Source organism: Cibotium barometz, chromosome 17, assembly GCF_041138505.1.
Source record: "Cibotium barometz isolate CiBa-2024 chromosome 17, ASM4113850v1, whole genome shotgun sequence".
Classification (NCBI taxonomy): Eukaryota; Viridiplantae; Streptophyta; class Polypodiopsida; order Cyatheales; family Cibotiaceae; genus Cibotium; species Cibotium barometz.
In genome coordinates, this window is record NC_141062.1 from 10274086 (window position 1) to 10296033 (window position 21948).

The 21948-nt window shown below is 44.9% G+C and overlaps 1 protein-coding gene across 1 annotated transcript in view; it reads right to left on the bottom strand.

The window, feature by feature from the left end:
* Positions 1-2862: 2862 nt before the first annotated feature.
* The window catches only part of LOC147629662 (BTB/POZ domain-containing protein At1g30440-like), a 32470-nt gene continuing 13384 nt past the window's right edge, over positions 2863-21948 (bottom strand). The window contains exons 2-4 of the mRNA XM_086811166.1: positions 5169-5238; positions 3796-5019; positions 2863-3684 (exon numbers count right to left, since the gene is read on the bottom strand). Of these exons, the coding sequence (XP_086667292.1) occupies positions 3124-3684; positions 3796-5019; positions 5169-5238 (1855 nt within the window). The 3' untranslated portion in view covers positions 2863-3123. The remainder of the gene's footprint in view (positions 3685-3795; positions 5020-5168; positions 5239-21948) is intronic.

Consider the following 21948-nt stretch of genomic DNA (forward strand, 5'->3'; position numbering starts at 1 on the left):
GTACATTTCACATCTACACACGTACGTTCTCATCTACACATGCATGCTCACATCTATGCACATACGTTCTCATCTGCACATGCACGTTTCTACATCTCTTTTATGCACAAATGTTCAGAGCTATGCATGTACATATGCCACCTTGCATATGCATGTTCCTAAGAATGGTTTGCGAACGTACATACCCACCTATGTACGTATGTTCCCACGTAAAAACTATATAAACAAGGGGCCCTCCTCTCATTTTCCACTATTCACTCTCCAGCTAGCCAAACTCTTGCCAAATTTATCCAAAATCCTCCCTCCATCTTGCCCTCAAACTCCTCCACTATCATCATGGCAGCTACTGCAGCAGAGCAGGGGCATCAGAGACCTCCTCGAATACAATCCTACTCACACCTACCAAGAAGAGAAAGGCCACAAAAGTAGCCAAGCTCTTGGAATACAAGGTATAGCCACTTCTCCCCACCGGGAGTGGAGCTACTCTGGAAATTCAGAGGCCAAATGATCCATAGCAAAATCTAGTTCGAGAAGAAGGTGAAGCACAAGCCATCTTTGTACTTGAAAATGTTTAAGTGTGTTTTTATTCATTGCACATGTTGCAAAATTAGCATTAGGGTTACTCGTATGTGTTTTATGTTTGCTTCTCTGTAGTGCACATCTCTCTCTCTCACTCTCTAAGTGCAATCACAACACTATTGGTCTTACAGTGAATCAAAACACAATGGGAAGAAGTTTGCTCAAAGGGCGGAGAGCTTCTAAAACTTAAAGATGTGTAGGAGTTTGTGTGCAGCACCATGAAGCTGTTCCATGGACAGAAGAGGAGGACAAAAGGTTCCTGGATGTAGTCACTTCACTTCAATTCCACCCAATTGCTTTTGTCACAGAGTTGTTCCCTTTTGGCTTACGTTAAATTTCGGGGTGCCACGATATGTGGCACCCCGCGGGCCCAGTCACGCGGTCAATGGCCGATGACGGACCCAACTGTAGACATGTGTCCATAACATGTTATGGACATGTGTGCATATCATGAGTGTGTGCGCAGTGCAGTGGATAGATGCTTCGCCTCCCTTGGCAGGGACCTAGGTTTGAATCCCAGCAAATGCACGGACATGTGTCTATACCTATTTTGCACCACAGTCTAGACCAAGGCAGTCACCAGCTAGGTGACCGCTCGTGCTGGGAAATTTAACATAAACCTTCCCTTTCAACACAATAGCAATACAAGGTATGCTCAATGGGCTCGTCCATGCAACCACCCCATAGTCACCCCAATAGCTAGCTGCTACTTTCAAAAGAGGCTCAAGTACAACAAATGGTCAAGCATTGGCTCCATAGAAAGTTCAACGGCAGCCTATCATACGGTAGCAAAGAGCTCCTCCAAAGCTCAATGAGCTTCCAAGGAAGAGTGCCATTAATTCTAAGGAATAATCCCATTCTCTTGAAACCTCCCACGTTTTGGAAGGAAAATCCCAAATACAAGAAAACGGGTTTTGTCATGTTTAAGGCTGGATTTGAAAGACCATAACTTCCAACCTCCACATGGTTTTTACATAGTTCTTTTGGGGGTTCAAGACCGTCATCGAGACTTGTTAGTAACGTGCAAAATATTAAAAGTTGGACTAGGAAAGGGGCTCAACGAAATAGGTTGATTATGCTAAATTTGAGTTGAAATACAAAGCTAATTTACTAGTGAGAAGGGTTTAGGTACTCATAAACTCTTATTGGAAATAGTTCTTGTGTTGGGGGTGTAGGACCATGACTAGGACTTTATTGGGGGGTTGCTTATGATTAGAAAGTACACACTTCTCCACATATGGATTTATAGACCAAAATCGCAAGGTTAAGTACCGAATGGGAATCTAGAGAAGACAAACAAGTTGGGACAACTTTTAGGAACAAAGACCTAACATCAAAGGAGTGATGAGGTGCTGATATAATCATGCTTTTAGATGTACAAATTCATGTTTTATGAACAGCAAGCATGCGAAGAGAAATTAATGATGAAAATGGTTCAATTCAAGTAGTGCCAGCGCACTCTATCTTAAAGCTTAATGCATGGTTGGTTGTATTAAATTTAAGAGAAGCTAATCTCGTGTTTAAGGGAGATTATGGATGATTAGAGCAGGTTTAAAACAAATCATTGTGAAGATCGAGCTTTAGCAAACGAGGAGCCACTTTATCTTATCCATAGACATGTGCCACATTTCATGTGTAGAAGCCACCACACACGTCATTGCAATTGTAGAATTGGAATGCCTAAGTACATCCATCTCATAGAAATAGATGGTTCTATATACAAGTACAGGAATCAAGGGCTGAGATCAGATCCCAACAACCCATTCAGCAAGTGTATATCAAGGCCCATGTGGGAGAACTCCGGCATTTAGAAGCTGGTGTGGAAGATCCAAAGGAAAAACCTCTAGCTTATGGGGTTGATAAAAGCTATGGCTGGTCAAATAAGATTATTAGTTTCTTTAAGTACCCATGAGGATATTAGGAATGTAGTCAATATTATTACCTTTTCATATATTGAGGATAGTGACTGTTTTGTTTGCTAGTTCAAATCAGTAGCTCAGTTAGAATAGTTGCAACACTGACCGCTTTCTATCTAATGTTTAATGCTGCGTATGAAAAGATGGTTTAATGTGAAACTATGATCGCATTATAATGGAGATAACATCATATGATGCTCTAATGGTTTCCTTTTTGGGCCATTTTCTAGACCCGTCTGCCCACCCTCGAACAAAACATCATATACATATCAAGATACTAAGTGTTATTTAAGGTTTTACTACTCTACACTGTCTTAAGGGTGGGGCATTCTGTGTTACCCCACCCTTAAAACAAGCAAGCAGAAGGTGCTGAACCTGCATGGCTTTTCAATTTGCATGCTCAATAAAGCTGTACCAAAGGTGAGGACAGTTTGGCTGAACAAAGGTTCATAAACAATTGATCCAGCTTCAAAAGCCTCTGCCTCTTTGGACTCCATTAGTCCTCCTAGCAACTGCAGAGACCAAAGGAACCGAGGCTCGCAAAAAATTTCTAGTCATGAATATCCATACCTCATCCATTACAATAAATTACATGGCCATCCTAGTCCACTACCTAGAAAATAAAACGCTAGCTGAGAGAGGAGCTTCTTTGGTGCTTGGATTGCCTTCGATGGGCAGGAGGGCCCCGAGCAATGGTGCCTGCTTGTGTCTGGCTCTGCACAGCACTCTCTTTTGTCCTGCATATATGAGACTTGAATCTGCCTCCTAGAGTTTTCGAGACCAAGCGCCAGTGCCCCCGAACTTTACCAAGCTTCTCGAGCTCCTCCCGCATCCCAGAGCACTCTCTCTCAAGGTCACTAACACGCAGCTTCATGTGGTCCATGTCAACCTTCAATGATTGATTGTCACGGATCGCATTCGCCCACCCTTCCCCCCTTAAGGCTGCTGCTGGTACAGGTCCATCAGCAGCTGACTGATGTCGCAAGGGGTGGGAATTATCGGAAACCATAAAACAGCTTGCAATGGCTGTGCGAAGCTGTAACTGTTCAAAAAAAAGTACTTGCACGATGGCACGCAGAGGAAGACGCTCATTCTGGGCTGCATGAGCACAAGCTTCCAGCGAAAGCTTCTGACAATCCATTAACCGGCACAGATGTTCTCTTTCATCCTCTTTCAGCCACGGATGTGCCTTTCAAAATGTAAAGAAGAACATCAGATTGTTACAGCACAAACAAAGCTAAAGATCACCAGATCTTTATGACCCAAAACTGAAAAGGCAGCATGGAAGCTATAGCCAAACCTTCAAGAATATGTCAATGGCCCTGTAGAGCCCATCATCTGATACTCTAGAGAAATCTGGAAGAGCTTCTGCAAGAGATTGGAATTTTGACAGCTTCAAATTCACATCAGGGGCAACTTCTGCAAGATAGCCATCCATCAGCCTTCCCACCATCATCATGGGCGTCAGTGAAGGGGAACCTATCACATGCCGATCATCATCAGAGCTCGGTGAAGACAAGGGTCCGACCGACTGGTCGAGCAGAAGGAAGTGATCCAATATTCGCTGGACACAATCAATATCGTAAAGAGTCTCAAGATTGTAAGCTAGATTGGGCAGCAACAAGTCTTCCAAGCTGGCTTGTTCAAGCTGCAAACCGATTCTCCTTTCTATATTGCTTTTGCAGTCAGGGCTTGCATTCAATATAATAGCACTTCGAAGCAAACCTGAGAGAAACTTTGTTGATACTACAGCCTTTTGCATAGGAAGAATGCTTTCAATGGTTTCCAAGATAACTCTCTGATCACTCTCAGATGGAACAGACGAAAGAGAGATTGATCCAAACCTACCGCTCCCTTCCTTGGCACCTTGCCGTTTGTTCAGCGCTGGAAGGTACCTCCTTGCAAAATGCATCAGCGCACCGGCAATACTCTCAGGTTTTATACCCCGGTTTTCCATTGCTGTTATCACTCTCTTGTAAAGAGGAAGGCTTAACATAGCAATGTCTTCATACCACCAATCAGAGCGTGGCTTCTTTGGCCTTGCTCCTGTGCTTATCCCATTCCATAAAAAGCTTCCACCTGGACTCTGCATAGAGCTGTTGGGCATTGGCCATCCAAGCAGATTTGGGTCTGTACAGGCCTTCAAGGTTATAGCATCCACACACATATTCACAATTCCAAGTTCCTCAGCTTCAGGAAACACAGTTTCACAGCTGCGTAATGCCCGAGTACAATCCTTCCAATTCCGAAGCACAACCTGGTTGAGAAAACCCTCTGTGCGAGCTATGAGATTTCCCTCCCCAAACTCCTCGGTCATTTCAAGGTACTCTGCTGCACACCTTAATGTAACCACGTTTGTTGCTGTCAGCTCCAGCCTAACTCCATAGCAGAACTTTGCTGCAAGTTCGAACGCATCAGGGCCACCGGGCATGTCTGGAAGGTGCAAACGAAGCATGTCTTCCTCTTTATCCAAATGCTCTTCAGTAAGTTGGGCAAGCTTTCCGCTTCTAGAAACTAATGGAAACTGGATACATTATGCACAAGAATTCCTTGTGTCAGAGATGCTTTTGAAACAACATCAGTGTTATCCAATTCTAAGAACAAGTGTCTGGTATAAGATTTAGAAAAACCAGCAAAAAGAATGGGTTTGAGAGTAAACAAGCAAAAGTTAACCTTGTGAAGATGGAAAGACATCTCCTCCACCTCAATTACAACATCACTTGGTAGCCCAGAGGTACAGAACCTGCATTATCACAGCCTTTGAACATTAGTACATAATATTATGATTTCTTTACAAGGCTACTCTTCATGTTGCATGCACGCAAGCCTTGTTGTACCGATCCACAGCCCTAAGCCTGATTAAGAACAAGATGCTGATTTAAACATGATGAAGCCAGAGGAGAGAGAAGAAGAGAAGAGAGATTGGTGTCAAGGTTTACTTGTATTTATATGGTACAAAAAGGTGGCTGAATATATGTACATGGCTGAGGCCCCTTGATCAGCCCCGTAGGGACTGACCTCTGGCCCTACATATGCTCTACTGATGACTGAGAATGATGGACGGATGAAATGACTGAATAAATGACTTGATTTATGACTCGATGTATTTATATATGCCTGAGGTGCTGGTCGGCCAGCTCTAAATGTTGTCGGCCTGCTTTGGACATGAAACATTCCTGAAAATAATATTAAATGGCTGCACTTATGCTGTCCCATGTGCTGGTTGACTTCCTGTAGACTGGCGCCTGCTGCCTAGGTCCTTCGTAATGGCTGCCGACTGTAGGCTGGTTGCCCTCTGATGTCTGCCGACTCGGATCCTAGACCCTCCATGATGATGATGACGCTAAGGATGATGATGATGATGATGCTGATGCTACTACTGCTGATGATGCTAATAATGCTGATACTGATAGTGATTCTGATGAAGATGATGTTGATGACGTCCTACATGCTGTTTATCTGCTGTCCCATCTGATGATTAATCAAGGATTCAGACTGTTCATGCTGGAGATTAGCCATCACACGAGCATGCATGTGACACTTCACCAACCATCAATGATCAGATGATCTAATTCCATTACCTTCCGTTGTTTCACATGCTGATTACATTTAGCTGCTTTAGTGGAGACTAGAGTTTGCACTTGAACGGATTGACGGGGTGCTTTATTTTTGCAGGGGAAGGTGAATCTAGACAAAAGTTTGATGGGTTAAATTAGCTAAACTCATCAAAAATAGCTTGTTCTTTTAAATATTAATTGAGACGGGGATTTTAACATGCTAGATTCGGCAGAGGACACACTCAGAAGTGGCATGGCTACAATCTCTGCTACAGGGTACTCGGCTTGGGAGGAGTTGATTTTGGCTCGTAAGGGCCAAGACCCTTGGCATCTACCGAAGTTGGGACGTATCCCCAAGAGTCTATGTTTCTCGAGATCAGACAAGAGGAGTTACTGGCCCTAATCTATCCAGATTAGATCGGCTATGTAAATGAGAAGGCTTGTGGTCATGGTGGCATGATTGGTATTTTGGCAAGCACTACCTTCTCCGATCATGCACCGGTCATTATTTCCCTAGAGGACCCTTAGAGGCAAGACAGGCATTTGAGTACCCGGATTCCTGATAATCTCATCCAAGACTCTGAGATATGTGTTGGGTTTTATGCTGTGTATGCACCCAGAGGAGTGCTAGTGATCATCAGTAGATTACTGGGGCACTTTTTACTTCAGTTAGTGGAGGTTTTTTCCCCCAGTTTAGCTTAGTTACACTTATAAGCAGTTTATAAGTGTTTTGGTCCACCCGGCACATTTTATGGCCGGACATGTGAACACATCCTTTTAGGTCACTTATTATGTGGCTATTGTACTTCACATTTTGATTATCTGAATATACAAGCAGTCGTGTTCTCTCTATTGCTCTCCACGCCTGTGTTTGCAGCATCCCCAAACCCTAACCCTAACAATGCATAGGCCTTCATTTGGTATCAGAGCATTGTAGGCCTGCCCTTGCCCTGCCCGTACACTGCCGCCTTCAGTTTCAGTCCAGCCCGTACATCACACTGTGGTAAGCATTACAAGTTTTGAATACTGGGTATTTTTTATTTTCTCTGTGAAAATCTACAGGCACTACAGGCAGACTTTCTTGCAAAGAAATCCACAGGTTTCTTGCAAGGTTCTGGGTGCAGTAATTTTGGATATTTTTGGGGCATTTTGGCACTGTGTAAGCCATTCTTTGCTGCTCTACTCAGTCATTGGTGCATTGAGCTGCACATTCAAAGGATTGAGAGTGCAGGCATATTTGGGTGAACTGTATTCAGTGGAGTACAGTTGTTTTCAGGGTTCTTGCTATTGGGTTTTTTGATACACAGGTACGACATTGTGCGTAGGCATAATGGCAAATCAACAGCAGAGTGATGTATTCACGTATTTGTCTAAGGAAGACAAATTGGACGGCACGAACTACTCCTTGTGGAGTTTTATGCTGAAAAATGTGCTTGTGGCAAAAGGTCTTTGGGATTTTGTTAGTGGTGATGAACCACGTCCAGGTCCATTGGCTCTAGAGACTCCTCCCCAAGGGGGTGCTCGTGGACGAGGACAATAGGTACAAGCTCCAGGGCAGCCATTGCCCTCTCAAAGAACAAATGCTCAAAAGACATGGGATGCCAGGGATGCACAAGCTTTGTCACTCATTGCATTGTCAGTACAGAGGTCTATTATACCTCATATTCGTTCAGCTGGCTCTTCACAGAATGCATGGGTGACTTTGGAGCAGATGCATGCTGCTCGTAATGAGGCTAGGATCTCATTTTTGAAAAGAGAGCTGGAAAATCAGAAAATGAATGAAGGAGATGATATGTCTAGCCACTTAAACAAGCTGCAGGATTTGAGAGAGCAACTCATCAATGTGGATGAGATTATTCCTGAGACACAGCTTGTGTCCACCATCTTGCACTCTTTGCCAAGATCTTACTTGGCTTTTCATACCTCTTTGAACCTCAGCATGAGGAATGCTGTTGAACCCCTTCGTTGCTCCCTTGCTACAAGAAGAGCAAATGAGGAAGAATATGAATATGAACACACATGCTGAACAAGCATTTACTACAGGTCAAAAGGGGAAAGGAAAAACTCAGCCAAAGAGTTCAAATCAGAATTCAGGTGATGGTGGTTCTTCTCAGGATACCAAGAAAGGTGATGGACAGCCCAAGAAGAAGGGAAAATGTCATTACTGTAAGAAGCCAGGTCACTACATCACTGAATGTAGAAAGAGGATTGCCAAAGAGAAGGCAAAGGAAGCTGGGATGTCTGTTAATGACGCTTCTAAAGCTCCTCCAGAGACTGCTTCTTTTGTTGAGGACAGGGATTACTGTTTTTATACATGCAGCTATGATGCCTCTTGGTCTTCACAGGCACTCAGTATGACAGAGCATGCATGTACTTGGTATTTTGATAGTGGTGCCTCAAAGCATATCACATCTCGCAAGCCCTGCCCCTGTTGGCAAAACTGTTCAGTGTGCCAACAATGCTTCATATCCAGTTCGTGGCATTGGGGAGATTCAGCTCACAGCCATTGATGGCTCCATTCTCCGCCTTACAGATGCCTTATATGTACCAGGGATAAAGAAGAATTTGTTGTCCATTTCTTCTTTAGCACATTGTGGTATGCAAATTCACTTTAATGATGACAAATGCATGGTCAGAGACAAAGCTAATGCCTTGACCTTGATGCTTACTGGTACATTATGTCATGGACTTTATCAGTTGGATGCATTTCAGCCAGTGGATCGGTCTGCTTATAATGCATTCACTCTTACTCCAGCTATGGTTGATGCGGAGTTATGGCATGCTCGCATGGGGCATGTAAATTTTGGTAGTCTTATGCTTATGCAGCGACATAACATGTTTACAGATCTACCTCTCATGGAGAAGGATGTATTTTGGGAAAAATGCATAGGTTTTCCTTCCCACGTGATCAGGCTCTACGAGCAACTGCAAAGTTGCAGCTTATACACAGTGATCTTTGTGGTCCCATGCAGACGAAGTCCTTAGGTGGTTGCTTCTATTTTGCAACATTTATTGATGACTTCTCTTGTATATGCTGGGTCTATCCTTTGACACAGAAATCACAGGTATATGATGCATTTTTGGCCTTTGTAGCACTTGCTGAGACAGAGTCAGGATGCAAGGTTAAGACTCTCCGTTCTGACCGAGGGGGGGAATATATGTCACACATGTTGAATTCCTTTCTTGAGAGCAGAGGTATAAAACATCAGTATACTACTCCTTATACTCCACAGCAAAATGGGGTTGCAGAAAGGAAGAATCGGTCACTCATGGAGATGGCCAGATGTATGCTAAAGGCAAAGAAACTACCACATATCTTTTGGGTGGAAGCTGTCATGTGTGCTTGTCATATTTTGAATCGATGTCCCACAAAGGCATTGGTATCCATTACTCCTTTTGAGGCTTGGCATGGCCGCAAGCCTTCTGTATCACATTTTCGTATCTTTGGGTGTCTTGCATATGCACACATACCCAAAGAGTTGAGGAGGAAGTTGGATGATAAAGCCACAAAATGCATTTTTGTTGGGTATAGCCGTGAGAGCAAGGGCTACCGGTTATATGACCCACTATCCAGGAAGATATTCACTAGTCGGGATGTGATTTTTGATGAAAAATCAGAAATATCCATGGCTGGTTATGATGCAAATCAGGCTGAAAATGATGTGTTTGAAGGTCTACTACCTATGGAGTTTCTGAAACCGATCCCGTCAAGTGGGAAAGACTCCGTTGGACACCCACACGCTTAATAGCACAACTTTAAAACCACAAATTTGAATTGGACAACTTAAAACAACTTGAAAAAATAAATGAACAGAAATGGAAAGATGGACACCAGCACTGGGGCCAGAACGGGCCGACCCCCCCCTCAATATATGATATATTTATTGGGAGTATTTAATGAATACAATGCTCCATGGGTTCTGAGAACCAGATAATGTCCATGTACATATGAAAACAGTACCAAACAAATAGGCTCGGATTTCGATGAAGAAAACTCGAAGCAGAACGACCACTAGTGTGGTCCAATCTCTACGGTCCTGTGCTTTCACTGGACTCCGCGGAGAGCGCCTCACTGGTGTTCCGAGACCACGCACAAACAGGCGCTCTCGTACTAACGCCTGGCTCTCCCGATCTCAGCACCTTTGGACCGAGGTTTGCCAATACAGCTTGGACAACCCGGCACCGAACGGGTGTGGCCGTAGAGGGATGAATCCCTTATCAGATTTAAACATATAATACTTTACTCAAATCTGAAAATCACTTACTTGTAGATGGTTGATAGGAGACCAAAACTTGTGGTGTTTGTGTAGACTATGAAGCCACCCTTGTCGAAGAAAGAGTTGCCTCAAGTAGTACTATCAAGACAAGCACCACCACGAAGGGTACAGCCGCCTGCTGTGAGAGAAGAAGCATCCACTTGCAAAGGAGGAGAGGCTTGGCTGCAGTGTAGAGGAACCCAAACAGAGTCGCCTGAGCGTAGTGTTCTACTGGCCGGAACACAATCGCATAGCCATAGCCGCCTGTAGGGCATGTGCAGCTTGGAGAGATGCAGCCAGAAGAGAAGAGACAACCTGCAAGTACTGTCGCCAGAGGGAGTAACTGCCTGCTGGTGTACTGTCGTGTGAGGGAGAGTAGCCGCCTGCAGTCAGTGCTGGGCTGGCAACACAGCCGCCTGTAGTAAAGCAGGCGCAGCCAGCAGCAGTGTACACAGTCGCTAGTGGAGGTGACAGCCGCCTGGAAAAACAGTATGCGCAGCAGTACAGAGGGAAGATGAAGCAGCCGCCTGTGGAGATGTTGAGGCAGTCGCTTGGATGGAAAGTGAGCAGCCGCCTGTGGGAGTTACAGCCAACCGCCTGGGAGAGGGAGCAGCGTGGAGTAAACAGCCGCCTCACAGTTGATGGAAAACAAGCCGCCTCAGGGGAACATGCGCAGAGATGGTGGTTCTCTACGTAAGAGGGAAGCGATGGATTCTACGCTTGAAGGGGGCCCTTTTTTTAATAAAATTTAAGTGAAGATACCACTAGAGATTTCCCACGCATGCATGAAAGGGAACTAGTGGGGGTTGGTGACCATGCCCACCCCCACACTCACTTAAAAGTGGGGCTCCCCACCTTGGCCCCAAAGTGGGTGCCCAAAGGGGGTGCCCACTTTTAAATAAGTGTGAACACCTAACCTTATAAAATGAAGGGTTAGAATAAAAAATATTAAAACAACATGTGTAACATACTTACCACCTGTTCACATGCACTGAAACTCGTCAGAATACAGAGCAGACTTCACGACTCACTGGCAGGCGTCCCCGCTCAGTAAGTAACACGTCAGGCAGGCAAACACACAAATACATGTCATGCGAAAACAGTTTCAAACATGCAAAATATGTGTGCATGTGCAAATAGTAACATGGACATATCTCCCGTTCATGGAACATGTACAAAATATCTGTCGGCACAAAACTGGCACGACATAAAAAACATAAAAACCTGGTCTTCCTATGGAGTGACAGTCCCATAGGTAAGACACAGTTCCAGGCACGAGTCTCCCTATGGTGTGACAGTCCCATAGGTAAAACACGGCACGAATACTGGCTCTTCCATGGCGTGACAGTCCCATGGATCGAACACAGTCCAGGTCATACACGGGTGGCACTGGTCTGGCTCCCGTCCATACGACTCCATCCTGCTAACACACGGGTGGCACCAGTCTGGCTCCTGTCCATGTCAGCAAAATACTGGCCTCTTCACATGAGACACCGGCCTGGCCTCAAGTGAACGAGACGCAGAAACTAGGAATGGACCAAATGGTCGGCCAATTGGTGACATCCCCCCGGGCTTCTAAAGAGTTGACCTCAACTGAAAAGCCTCAAGATATGCCTGCAACAACTGCGGATAATCTGCAAAATAATCCTCATTTACCCATTTGGCATCAATAGGCAAATAATTCTTAAACTTCACAAGGTATCTCCTGGAAAGCTTTCCTGCAGGTAGCTTTCTCTCCTTGTGAAAAACAATCTGTTGTGGCTGGAGGATCTCCTCAAGCTCTTCAATTTCTGGCGGATCTTCTGTGACAGGCTCATCAGGATCTGGCCCCACATATTTCCGAAATGGACTCACATGAAAAGCATTGTGAATCTTCCAATGACTAGGTAGAGCAAGCCTGTAGGACACTTCATTGATCTTATGAATCACCTTGAAGGGTCCATAGTAGCGAGGAGAAAGCTTAGGATATGATCCTTCTCGTCCTGGCCTCTTCCGAAGCCTAGCCTTCTCAAATTTCAACAATACCCAATCACCTTCTTTGACTTCCATGTCCCTTCTATGCATGTCAGCAGCCATTTTATGCTTATCCTGAGATCTTGCAATGGCTGTCCGCACCTGACCAAAGGCAACATCCAAGTCACGAACATATTCATCAGCTGCAAAAATTTCATCCTTGGTACGAAGGATGGGTGGCAAGACCACTCTGCCATAAATAATCTCAAACGGAGCCTTTCCTGTGGAAGCATGGATCGTATTGTTGTAGGCAAACTCAACAAGTGGAAGATACTTCTCCCATGCACTCTTTTGATCTGCCACATAACATTTCAACAAATCCAACACGGCTGAATTTGCAGCTTCACTTTGGCCATCCGTTTGGGGATGATAAGCTGATGAAAACTCGAGCTTAGTACCCATATTATCAAACAAAGCCCTCCAAAATAGGCTTGTAGTCCTGGGATCTCTATCCCCAACAATGGATTTAGGCATACCATGATGCTTGAAAATATTAGCAAGAAAAAGCTTTACCATATGATCAGCTTTGATGGTTTTCTTGACGGGCAAGAAATGAGCTTGCTTGCTAAACCTGTCCACAATAGTCCAAATAGCATCATTCCCATGCTGGGATCTAGGCAAATCCATAATAAAATCCATTGTGATACTTTCCCAGGGTTGCGAGGGAATAGGCAATGGCTGAAGCAAACCTGGAGGTTTTTGCCTATCAAATTTCACCTTTTGGCAAGTAATACATGCACGCACATAAGCCTCAATGTCTTTACGCATGCTTGGCCAAAAGAAATACCTCTGAATCATGCGAGTAGTAGGCATAATACCTCTATGACCAGCATATGGTGGAGCGTGACATTCGTCCATAACCTTTGGACGCAGATCCTTCACCACACATAGGCAATTATCCTTCATGAGATAACCGTCATTGATAACATAAGAGGCATGTGAATGACCAGCCATCAAATCAGTCCATATATGGCAAAAATCAGCATCCAAATGATACAAATCTCTCATAGCAGATAGATCTCCATGAGAGGCCACTGAGATTGTAGCAACATAAGACCTCCTAGATAGTGCATCGGCCACCACATTTTTCTTTCCTGGGGTATGCACAATCTGAAAATGAAACATGGAAAGAAAATTTGCCATTCTCATCTGCTTCTTTGAAAGCTTGGTTTGAGATAGAAAGTATCTCAAGCTTTGATGATCTGTCTTGACTACAAATTCAGCCCCAAGAAGGTAGTGTTTCCAAATCTTTAAGGCGTGAATTACAGCCAAGAGCTCTTTCTCATAGATATCCATATGAAGCTCAGCATCATGCAAACGACGGCTCTCGTATGCAACTGCATGCCCTTCTTGATTTAGGACAGCTCCTATGCAATCACCACAAGCATCACATTCAACCACGAATGACTTGTGCAAGTCAGGAACAATCAATACTGGACCACATATAATAGCATGCTTGAGCTGCAAGAAAGCATCCTGTTCCTTTGAAGTCCATTTGAAAGCAGTTTTCTTCTTCGTGAGATCATGTAGAGGAGTGGCAATCATAGCAAAATGCCTTATGAAACGCCTGTAATACGAACATAATCCCAGAAAACTACGTACTTGATGTACGTTTTGCAATTCGGGCCAATTCCGAATAGTCTCTATCTTTACAGGATCCATTGTAACTCCATCCTTGGATACAATATGTCCCAGATAATGAATCTCTGAAAGGAAAAACTCACTTTTCTTGGCATTGACGAAAAGTTTATGCTTCCGCAACTCTTCGAACACTGTGACCAAATGAGTTCTGTGTTCCTGCTCATTCTTGGAGAAAACCAAGATATCATCAAAGAAGACTCCTGTAAACTTGCGATGAGGTCGGAATATCCTATCCATCATACGATTAAAAGTAGCAGGAGCATTGGTGAGACCAAAAGGCATTACCAAGAACTCATATAATCCGAAGGCTGTCCTGGATGCAGTCTTATGGACATCTTGTGGCACCACGCGTATCTGGTGATAACCACTCTTCAAATCAAGTCTGCTAAAGCAAGCTGAACCATCAAGCTTATCCAAGATATCATCAATACGTGGAATTGGGAATCTGTTCTTGATGGTAAGCTTGTTCAAAGCTCTATAGTCCACACACATACGGAATGATCCGTCCTTCTTTTGAACAAGAAGCACAGGAGAGCAGTAAGGTGAGGAACTGGGCTGAACCAAACCTTTCTCTAAAAGCTCGTTTACCTGCTTCATAATTTCTTCTTGTTGTGCAGCACTTACTCGGTATGCGAGTTTGTTAGGAGGAGAACTACCTGGCACAAGATCTATGCGGTGATCTTCGGGCCTTTGGGGAGGTAATTCACCTGGCAACGAGTCAGCAAAACAGTCTTTGAATGCATTAAGAAAATTCAGCCTATCATTAGACATAGCATCCACATTTTGTTGATTTGGCACAAGACTATCACGCACAAAAACCAAGTACGCTGAAAGACTCTTTTTCATTGCTTTATTAATTTGGATGTGTGATACAACTGGGATAGAATCCCCTTCTTTGCCAGCATCAATAAAATGCATGCGGCCTTTATGCATAAAAGAAATCATATTGGACTTGTAGTCTTTGCGGGGCTCAAGCCTATGGTGCCACGGCTTGCCCAACAATACATCACATCCATTCAGTGGAGCAACTAAGAAATGCTCATTATCAAGATAGCCCTGTATATGGATACGCAACTTCCCAATCAAAGGGGTAACCTGCACCTCTTTACCAATAAATGCAGCTTCAGCTTCAATCTGAGGTCCCATGTTTTCAACCTCAATACCCAATGCAGCTGCCATTTGCATAGAGATGAAATTGTCAGTTGCACAATCATCAAACATGAAGAGTGCGGGCTGATCCTTGATTTGCCCCCAAGCCTTGCAAACCATTCTCTCTTTAGCATCATGACCTGTATTACCTTGCACATCAGGAACTGCATGTACATTAGCTTTGGTGTGCTTGTCCTCGTGCTTTGATTTGCGATCTGGGCATTGCCGAAACATGTGGTCTTTGCTACCACAAGAAAAGCATTTTCCATCCTTAGCATATTGCTCTCTTTGCTCCGGGGTTAATCCAAATTTGTTCTTCCTTGGGCCCTGTTCTTTAGATGTGTTATTTTCAGCTTTACCACCCTTGTAAGGCTCCCGGAAGTTCTTTTTAGGTGGCTGTCCACCCTTTTACTGATTTGGGACAGCCTTGTCCTTCCCCTTGGAACCTCCTTGATCCTGCTTGATCTTGAGCACCAATTGCTCCGTAGCAAGGGCAGAAGCTATGAGTTGTTGCAACGTATGTTTTGGGTGCAATTCAATACCCGATCTATAAGCAGGTTGCAATCCAGAACGAAACTTCCTCTTTCTTTCATCCTCAGAGATTAGCATGAAGGGAGTCACTTCCAGCAACACTTTCCAAAATTTGTTAACATACTGTTGCACACTCTCATTATCTTTTTGTTCCAGCCTATCCCACTTTTGAGTGAGAGTTTGCTCTGCATTGGGTGGCAAGAACTAAGCATAAAATCTGTCTTTGAATTCCTTCCAAGTGGAGATGGGATCCTTGGTGATCTTTTCAGTGATCCACCAATGGGCAGCAGTCCCTTTTAGAAACATGCTAGCATGGCGCACCTTCGACTTTTCTGTAAAGTCCTCATCGCTAAAAGCAATGTCGAACTGTGCCACAAACGCTAACACCTTAGAAGCATCATGTTCACCATGAAAGACATCAAATTTGACAGATTTATCACCTGCTTTGAACTCCTTGAGCTTCCTGGCATGAGGCTCATGATCTTCTCTTTTTCTTTTCCCCTTATCCAACGGGGTAGCCCTGTCTGCATGGGCTCCATGGGCCGTCATAGAAGCTTCATGGGGCACGGTAGCATGTGCTCCACGAACTCGAAGCTCAGATGCATGTGACTTACCTGCATATGGCATGGTCTCTCCATGAGACAACTCAGAAGGCAAAATTTTTCTGGAAGTAGACCTGTCACCATGAGATACATATCTTGCATGCATGTGACTTTCGTGCCCTCCATGAGCACTGGCATACATATATCTGTCAGGCTTAGTGCCTTGGGGAGAGGATGCATGTCGAGAGGTGACAGTCACCTCTTCCTTTTGCATAAAAGATTTCAGCCTTTGGGATGCAGGATCTCCATGCTTCAAACGAGGTGGATTTCTGAATTTCAGCTCTCCGTCATCCCCCTCTTTGATATCACCTTTGCGAAGGAGATAGGCAAGTGCCAACTCCCTTGGTTTCTTGCCCACTTCACGAGCCATTGATTCAAAAGTTACATCAACCATAGCATCAGCCTTCCTGGCTTCAATAGCACTTTGCAGATGTGGATCTTCATGCAAAAACTTTAATTCTTGCTCTTGAGCCTGCAAGAGTTTTCTCATATGTTCCATTTCAGCCCTCATAGCATCAGGCTCTTGTTCAAGCATAACTGTCTTTCCTGGAGACAGTTGACCCTTGGATTCACTATCCATAACCCTTTCAAGGGGCTTGTGTCTACCTCGCAGGGCATCAGACCCACGAGAGGCACTAGATGGACCCCTCGAATTTGGTACTTCCAATGGGTTGCCTTGGCTGTCCATTGTGTTCAAAGTTTGCTAAAAGCGGGATGTCCAGTACACAGGTTTGTTTCCCCACTAGGAAGAGGGAAACAACCGTGCTCTGATACCAATGAAACCGATCCCGTCAAGTGGGAAAGACTCCGTTGGACACCCACACGCTTAATAGCACAACTTTAAAACCACAAATTTGAATTGGACAACTTAAAACAACTTGAAAAAATAAATGAACAGAAATGGAAAGATGGACACCAGCACTGGGGCCGGAACGGGCCGACCCCCCCCTCAATATATGATATATTTATTGGGAGTATTTAATGAATACAATGCTCCATGGGTTCTGAGAACCAGATAATGTCCATGTACATATGAAAACAGTACCAAACAAATAGGCTCGGATTTCGATGAAGAAAACTCGAAGCAGAACGACCACTAGTGTGGTCCAATCTCTACGGTCCTGTGCTTTCACTGGACTCCGCGGAGAGCGCCTCACTGGTGTTCCGAGACCACGCACAAACAGGCGCTCTCGTACTAACGCCTGGCTCTCCCGATCTCAGCACCTTTGGACCGAGGTTTGCCAATACAGCTTGGACAACCCGGCACCGAACGGGTGTGGCCGTAGAGGGATGAATCCCTTATCAGATTTAAACATATAATACTTTACTCAAATCTGAAAATCACTTACTTGTAGATGGTTGATAGGAGACCAAAACTTGTGGTGTTTGTGTAGACTATGAAGCCACCCTTGTCGAAGAAAGAGTTGCCTCAAGTAGTACTATCAAGACAAGCACCACCACGAAGGGTACAGCCGCCTGCTGTGAGAGAAGAAGCATCCACTTGCAAAGGAGGAGAGGCTTGGCTGCAGTGTAGAGGAACCCAAACAGAGTCGCCTGAGCGTAGTGTTCTATTGGCCGGAACACAATCGCATAGCCATAGCCGCCTGTAGGGCATGTGCAGCTTGGAGAGATGCAGCCAGAAGAGAAGAGACAACCTGCAAGTACTGTCGCCAGAGGGAGTAACTGCCTGCTGGTGTACTGTCGTGTGAGGGAGAGTAGCCGCCTGCAGTCAGTGCTGGGCTGGCAACACAGCCGCCTGTAGTAAAGCAGGCGCAGCCAGCAGCAGTGTACACAGTCGCTATTGGAGGTGACAGCCGCCTGGAAAAACAGTATGCGCAGCAGTACAGAGGGAAGATGAAGCAGCCGCCTGTGGAGATGTTGAGGCAGTCGCTTGGATGGAAAGTGAGCAGCCGCCTGTGGGAGTTACAGCCAACCGCCTGGGAGAGAGGGAGCAGCGTGGAGTAAACAGCCGCCTCACAATTGATGGAAAACAAGCCGCCTCAGGGGAACATGCGCAGAGATGGTGGTTCTCTACGTAAGAGGGAAGCGATGGATTCTACGCTTGAAGGGGGCTCTTTTTTTAATAAAATTTAAGTGAAGATACCACTAGAGATTTCCCACGCATGCATGAAAGGGAACTAGTGGGGGTTGGTGACCATGCCCACCCCCACACTCACTTAAAAGTGGGGCTCCCCACCTTGGCCCCAAAGTGGGTGCCCAAAGGGGGTGCCCACTTTTAAATAAGTGTGAACACCTAACCTTATAAAATGAAGGGTTAGAATTAAAAAGATTAAAACAACATGTGTAACATACTTACCACCTGTTCACATGCACTGAAACTCGTCAGAATACAGAGCAGACTTCACGACTCACTGGCAGGCGTCCCCGCTCAGTAAGTAACACGTCAGGCAGGCAAACACACAAATACATGTCATGCGAAAACAGTTTCAAACATGCAAAATATGTGTGCATGTGCAAATAGTAACATGGACATATCTCCCGTTCATGGAACATGTACAAAATATCTGTCGGCACAAAACTGGCACGACATAAAAAACATAAAAACCTGGTCTTCCTATGGAGTGACAGTCCCATAGGTAAGACACAGTTCCAGGCACGAGTCTCCCTATGGTGTGACAGTCCCATAGGTAAAACACGGCACGAATACTGGCTCTTCCATGGCGTGACAGTCCCATGGATCGAACACAGTCCAGGTCATACACGGGTGGCACTGGTCTGGCTCCCGTCCATACGACTCCATCCTGCTAACACACGGGTGGCACCAGTCTGGCTCCCGTCCATGTCAGCAAAATACTGGCCTCTTCACATGAGACACCGGCCTGGCCTCAAGTGAACGAGACGCAGAAACTAGGAATGGACCAAATGGTCGACCAATTGGTGACAGTTTCATTCCACAGTTGGTGATCCAACTCATAAGGGTACAGGGCAGCCAGCAAATGATGAAGGTGGTGCAGAAATTCTGCAGCAAATTCAGCCAGAAGCTGAACCAAATATGGGGCAACAGGCACCACAAGTCAGACACATACCTAGATGGTATTTGAGGACATTACAGGATAGCCATTTAGAGGGTCCTCTTGCTGGTCGTACTCGTAGGGAGACACGGACCAATGAGCATGCACACATCATGGCTTTGAATCTGGTTATGGCAGCCAATTTACAGGATGATGATGCGCCTGATTCATTTGTGGATGCACGCGATAATGTGCATTGGAACAAAGCCATGCAGGATGAGCTTGATTCTATTAAAAGGAATCAAACATGGGATTTGGTTGATCTGCCCAAAGGCAAGAAAGCAATTGGTACTAAGTGGGTCTATAAGTTGAAAAGACATGCAGATGGATCCATTGACAAGTACAAAGCCCGTCTAGTTGCAAAGGGCTATGCAGAGAAGAAGGGCATTGATTATGAGGAGACATTTGCTCCTACATCCCGTATGTCGACACTTAGGTGTGTCATTGCATTGGCTGCACATCGTGGTTGGGTTGTTCACCAGTTGGACATAAAGACTGCATTCCTACATGGGGACCTCGAGGAGGAAGTTTATGTATATCAGCCCATGGGTTTTGCAGAACATGGTCATGAAAGGAAAGTATGCAGGCTGAAAAAGGCCTTGTATGGTTTGAAACAAGCTCCACGAGCTTGGTATGCAAAAATAGATGCTTTTCTACTCACTCAGGGATTTGTGAACAGTCCATCAGAAGCCACTCTGTATGTAAAGAAAGAAGAGACAGATCTGCTGGTCATCAGTCTTTATGTAGATGATCTCTTGCTCATGGGATCAAATGATGACAAAATTGCAGCTTTTAAAGAGATACTGCAACAGACATTTGACATGTCTGATTTGGGGCTTGTACACTACTATTTGGGCATACAGTTTGTGCAGGATAACAGAGGCATTGGGTTGTTGCAATCTCGGTATGTTGCTAAACTTCTGGAGAAGTTTAAATTTCAGGATTACAAGCCTATTAGTACTCCTATGGAGCCTGGGATGAAACTGTCACTACAAGATGACAGTATTTCCTTTGATGCCACTACATATGCTCAGGCTGTTGGGTGCCTTATTTACTTGTGTACTACACGGCCAGATATTCAGTATGCAGTTTCTCAGTTGAGCAGATTCATGCACAGCCCACGGTTGTCACATTGGCAAGCTATGAAGCGTGTATTCCGGTATTTGCAGGGTACCTTGTCTCTTGGATTGCTTTATCCTGAGGGGGATGACATGCAATTATACGCTTACAGTGATTCAGATTGGGCTGGTGATTTTGATACCAGACATTCCACTAGTGGAAATTGTTTCTTTCTTGGCTCTTCATGCATTTCTTGGCTAAGCAAGAAACAGACCACAGTGGCCACTTCGTCTTGTGAGGCAGAATACAGAGCAGCCTACACTACTACTGTTGAGTGTGTTTGGCTGCGTCGTCTCATGACTGATATGGATATTTCAGTGGAGGAGCCTACACCTATCTATACTGATAGTCAAAGTGCCATTGCTGTGGCCAGGAATCCTGTGTTTCATGCTCGCACGAAACACATTGAGATTCACTATCATTTTGTTCGGGAGAGACTCCAGGCAGGAGATATCAGTCTGATCTACTGTCTTACAGATCAGAATGTGACAGACATCTTCACCAAGGCATTACCACGTCCGAAATTCGAAGCATTCCGCACTGCTTTGAATTTGTTTCCTTTTGGTGGATGATGTACAGTGATCACATATCACTCCAGGGGGGTTTGTTGGGTTTTATGCTGTGTATGCACCCAGAGGAGTGCTAGTGATCATCAGTAGATTACTGGGGCACTTTTTACTTCAGTTAGTGGAGGTTTTTTCCCCAGTTTAGCTTAGTTACACTTATAAGCAGTTTATAAGTGTTTTGGTCCACCCGGCACATTTTATGGCCGGACATGTGAACACATCCTTTTAGGTCACTTATTATGTGGCTATTGTACTTCACATTTTGATTATCTGAATATACAAGCAGTCGTGTTCTCTCTCTGTTGCTTTCCACGCCTGTGTTTGCAGCATCCCCAAACCCTAACCCTAACAGTGCATAGGCCTTCAATATGCAGTAGAGAGAGGCTAGATTTTCACTCCGGAGCAGCCGCATGCACCCTGGATGCAGTTTATTATAGGAGGCAACGCAAAGCAGATTGACTAGCTTCTAAGAGCAAGAGGGGAGCTGTAACTCGCGGCGGGTGCCCGGGGGACTAGGGCCTTTGACACACTTGTTGATACCATCAATGCATATTAAAACATTTAAAAGCTGGACAAAACATCCACAAATGCTGAAAATGGAGCTTGCACACGTGACACCACATAGAGGCCGGAATGGGCTGACCCCCCCTTGGAGTATTTTATTACCCAAGGAGAATAATATCATGTACAAGCTTTGAGGGCCTTACTCTCCCCACGGGAGATGCCGGATTATCCCTATACAAATGCCATAACACAGCCCAACACAAGGCAACCAACCCGGAACATTGGCTGTAGAAATGCCGAGCCAACAATATAATCCATATACCTTCGTGTGGGTACTGATTCTTCCCCAAAAACCACGGGTCTTCATGCAATAGAGCTGGTACAGCAAGTACAACTCTTCATTCAGCCGGTACGACAGGTACAATGACTGATACAGCAAGTACAGTGGCTGGTATAGCAGGTACAGTGGCTGGTACAATCGAT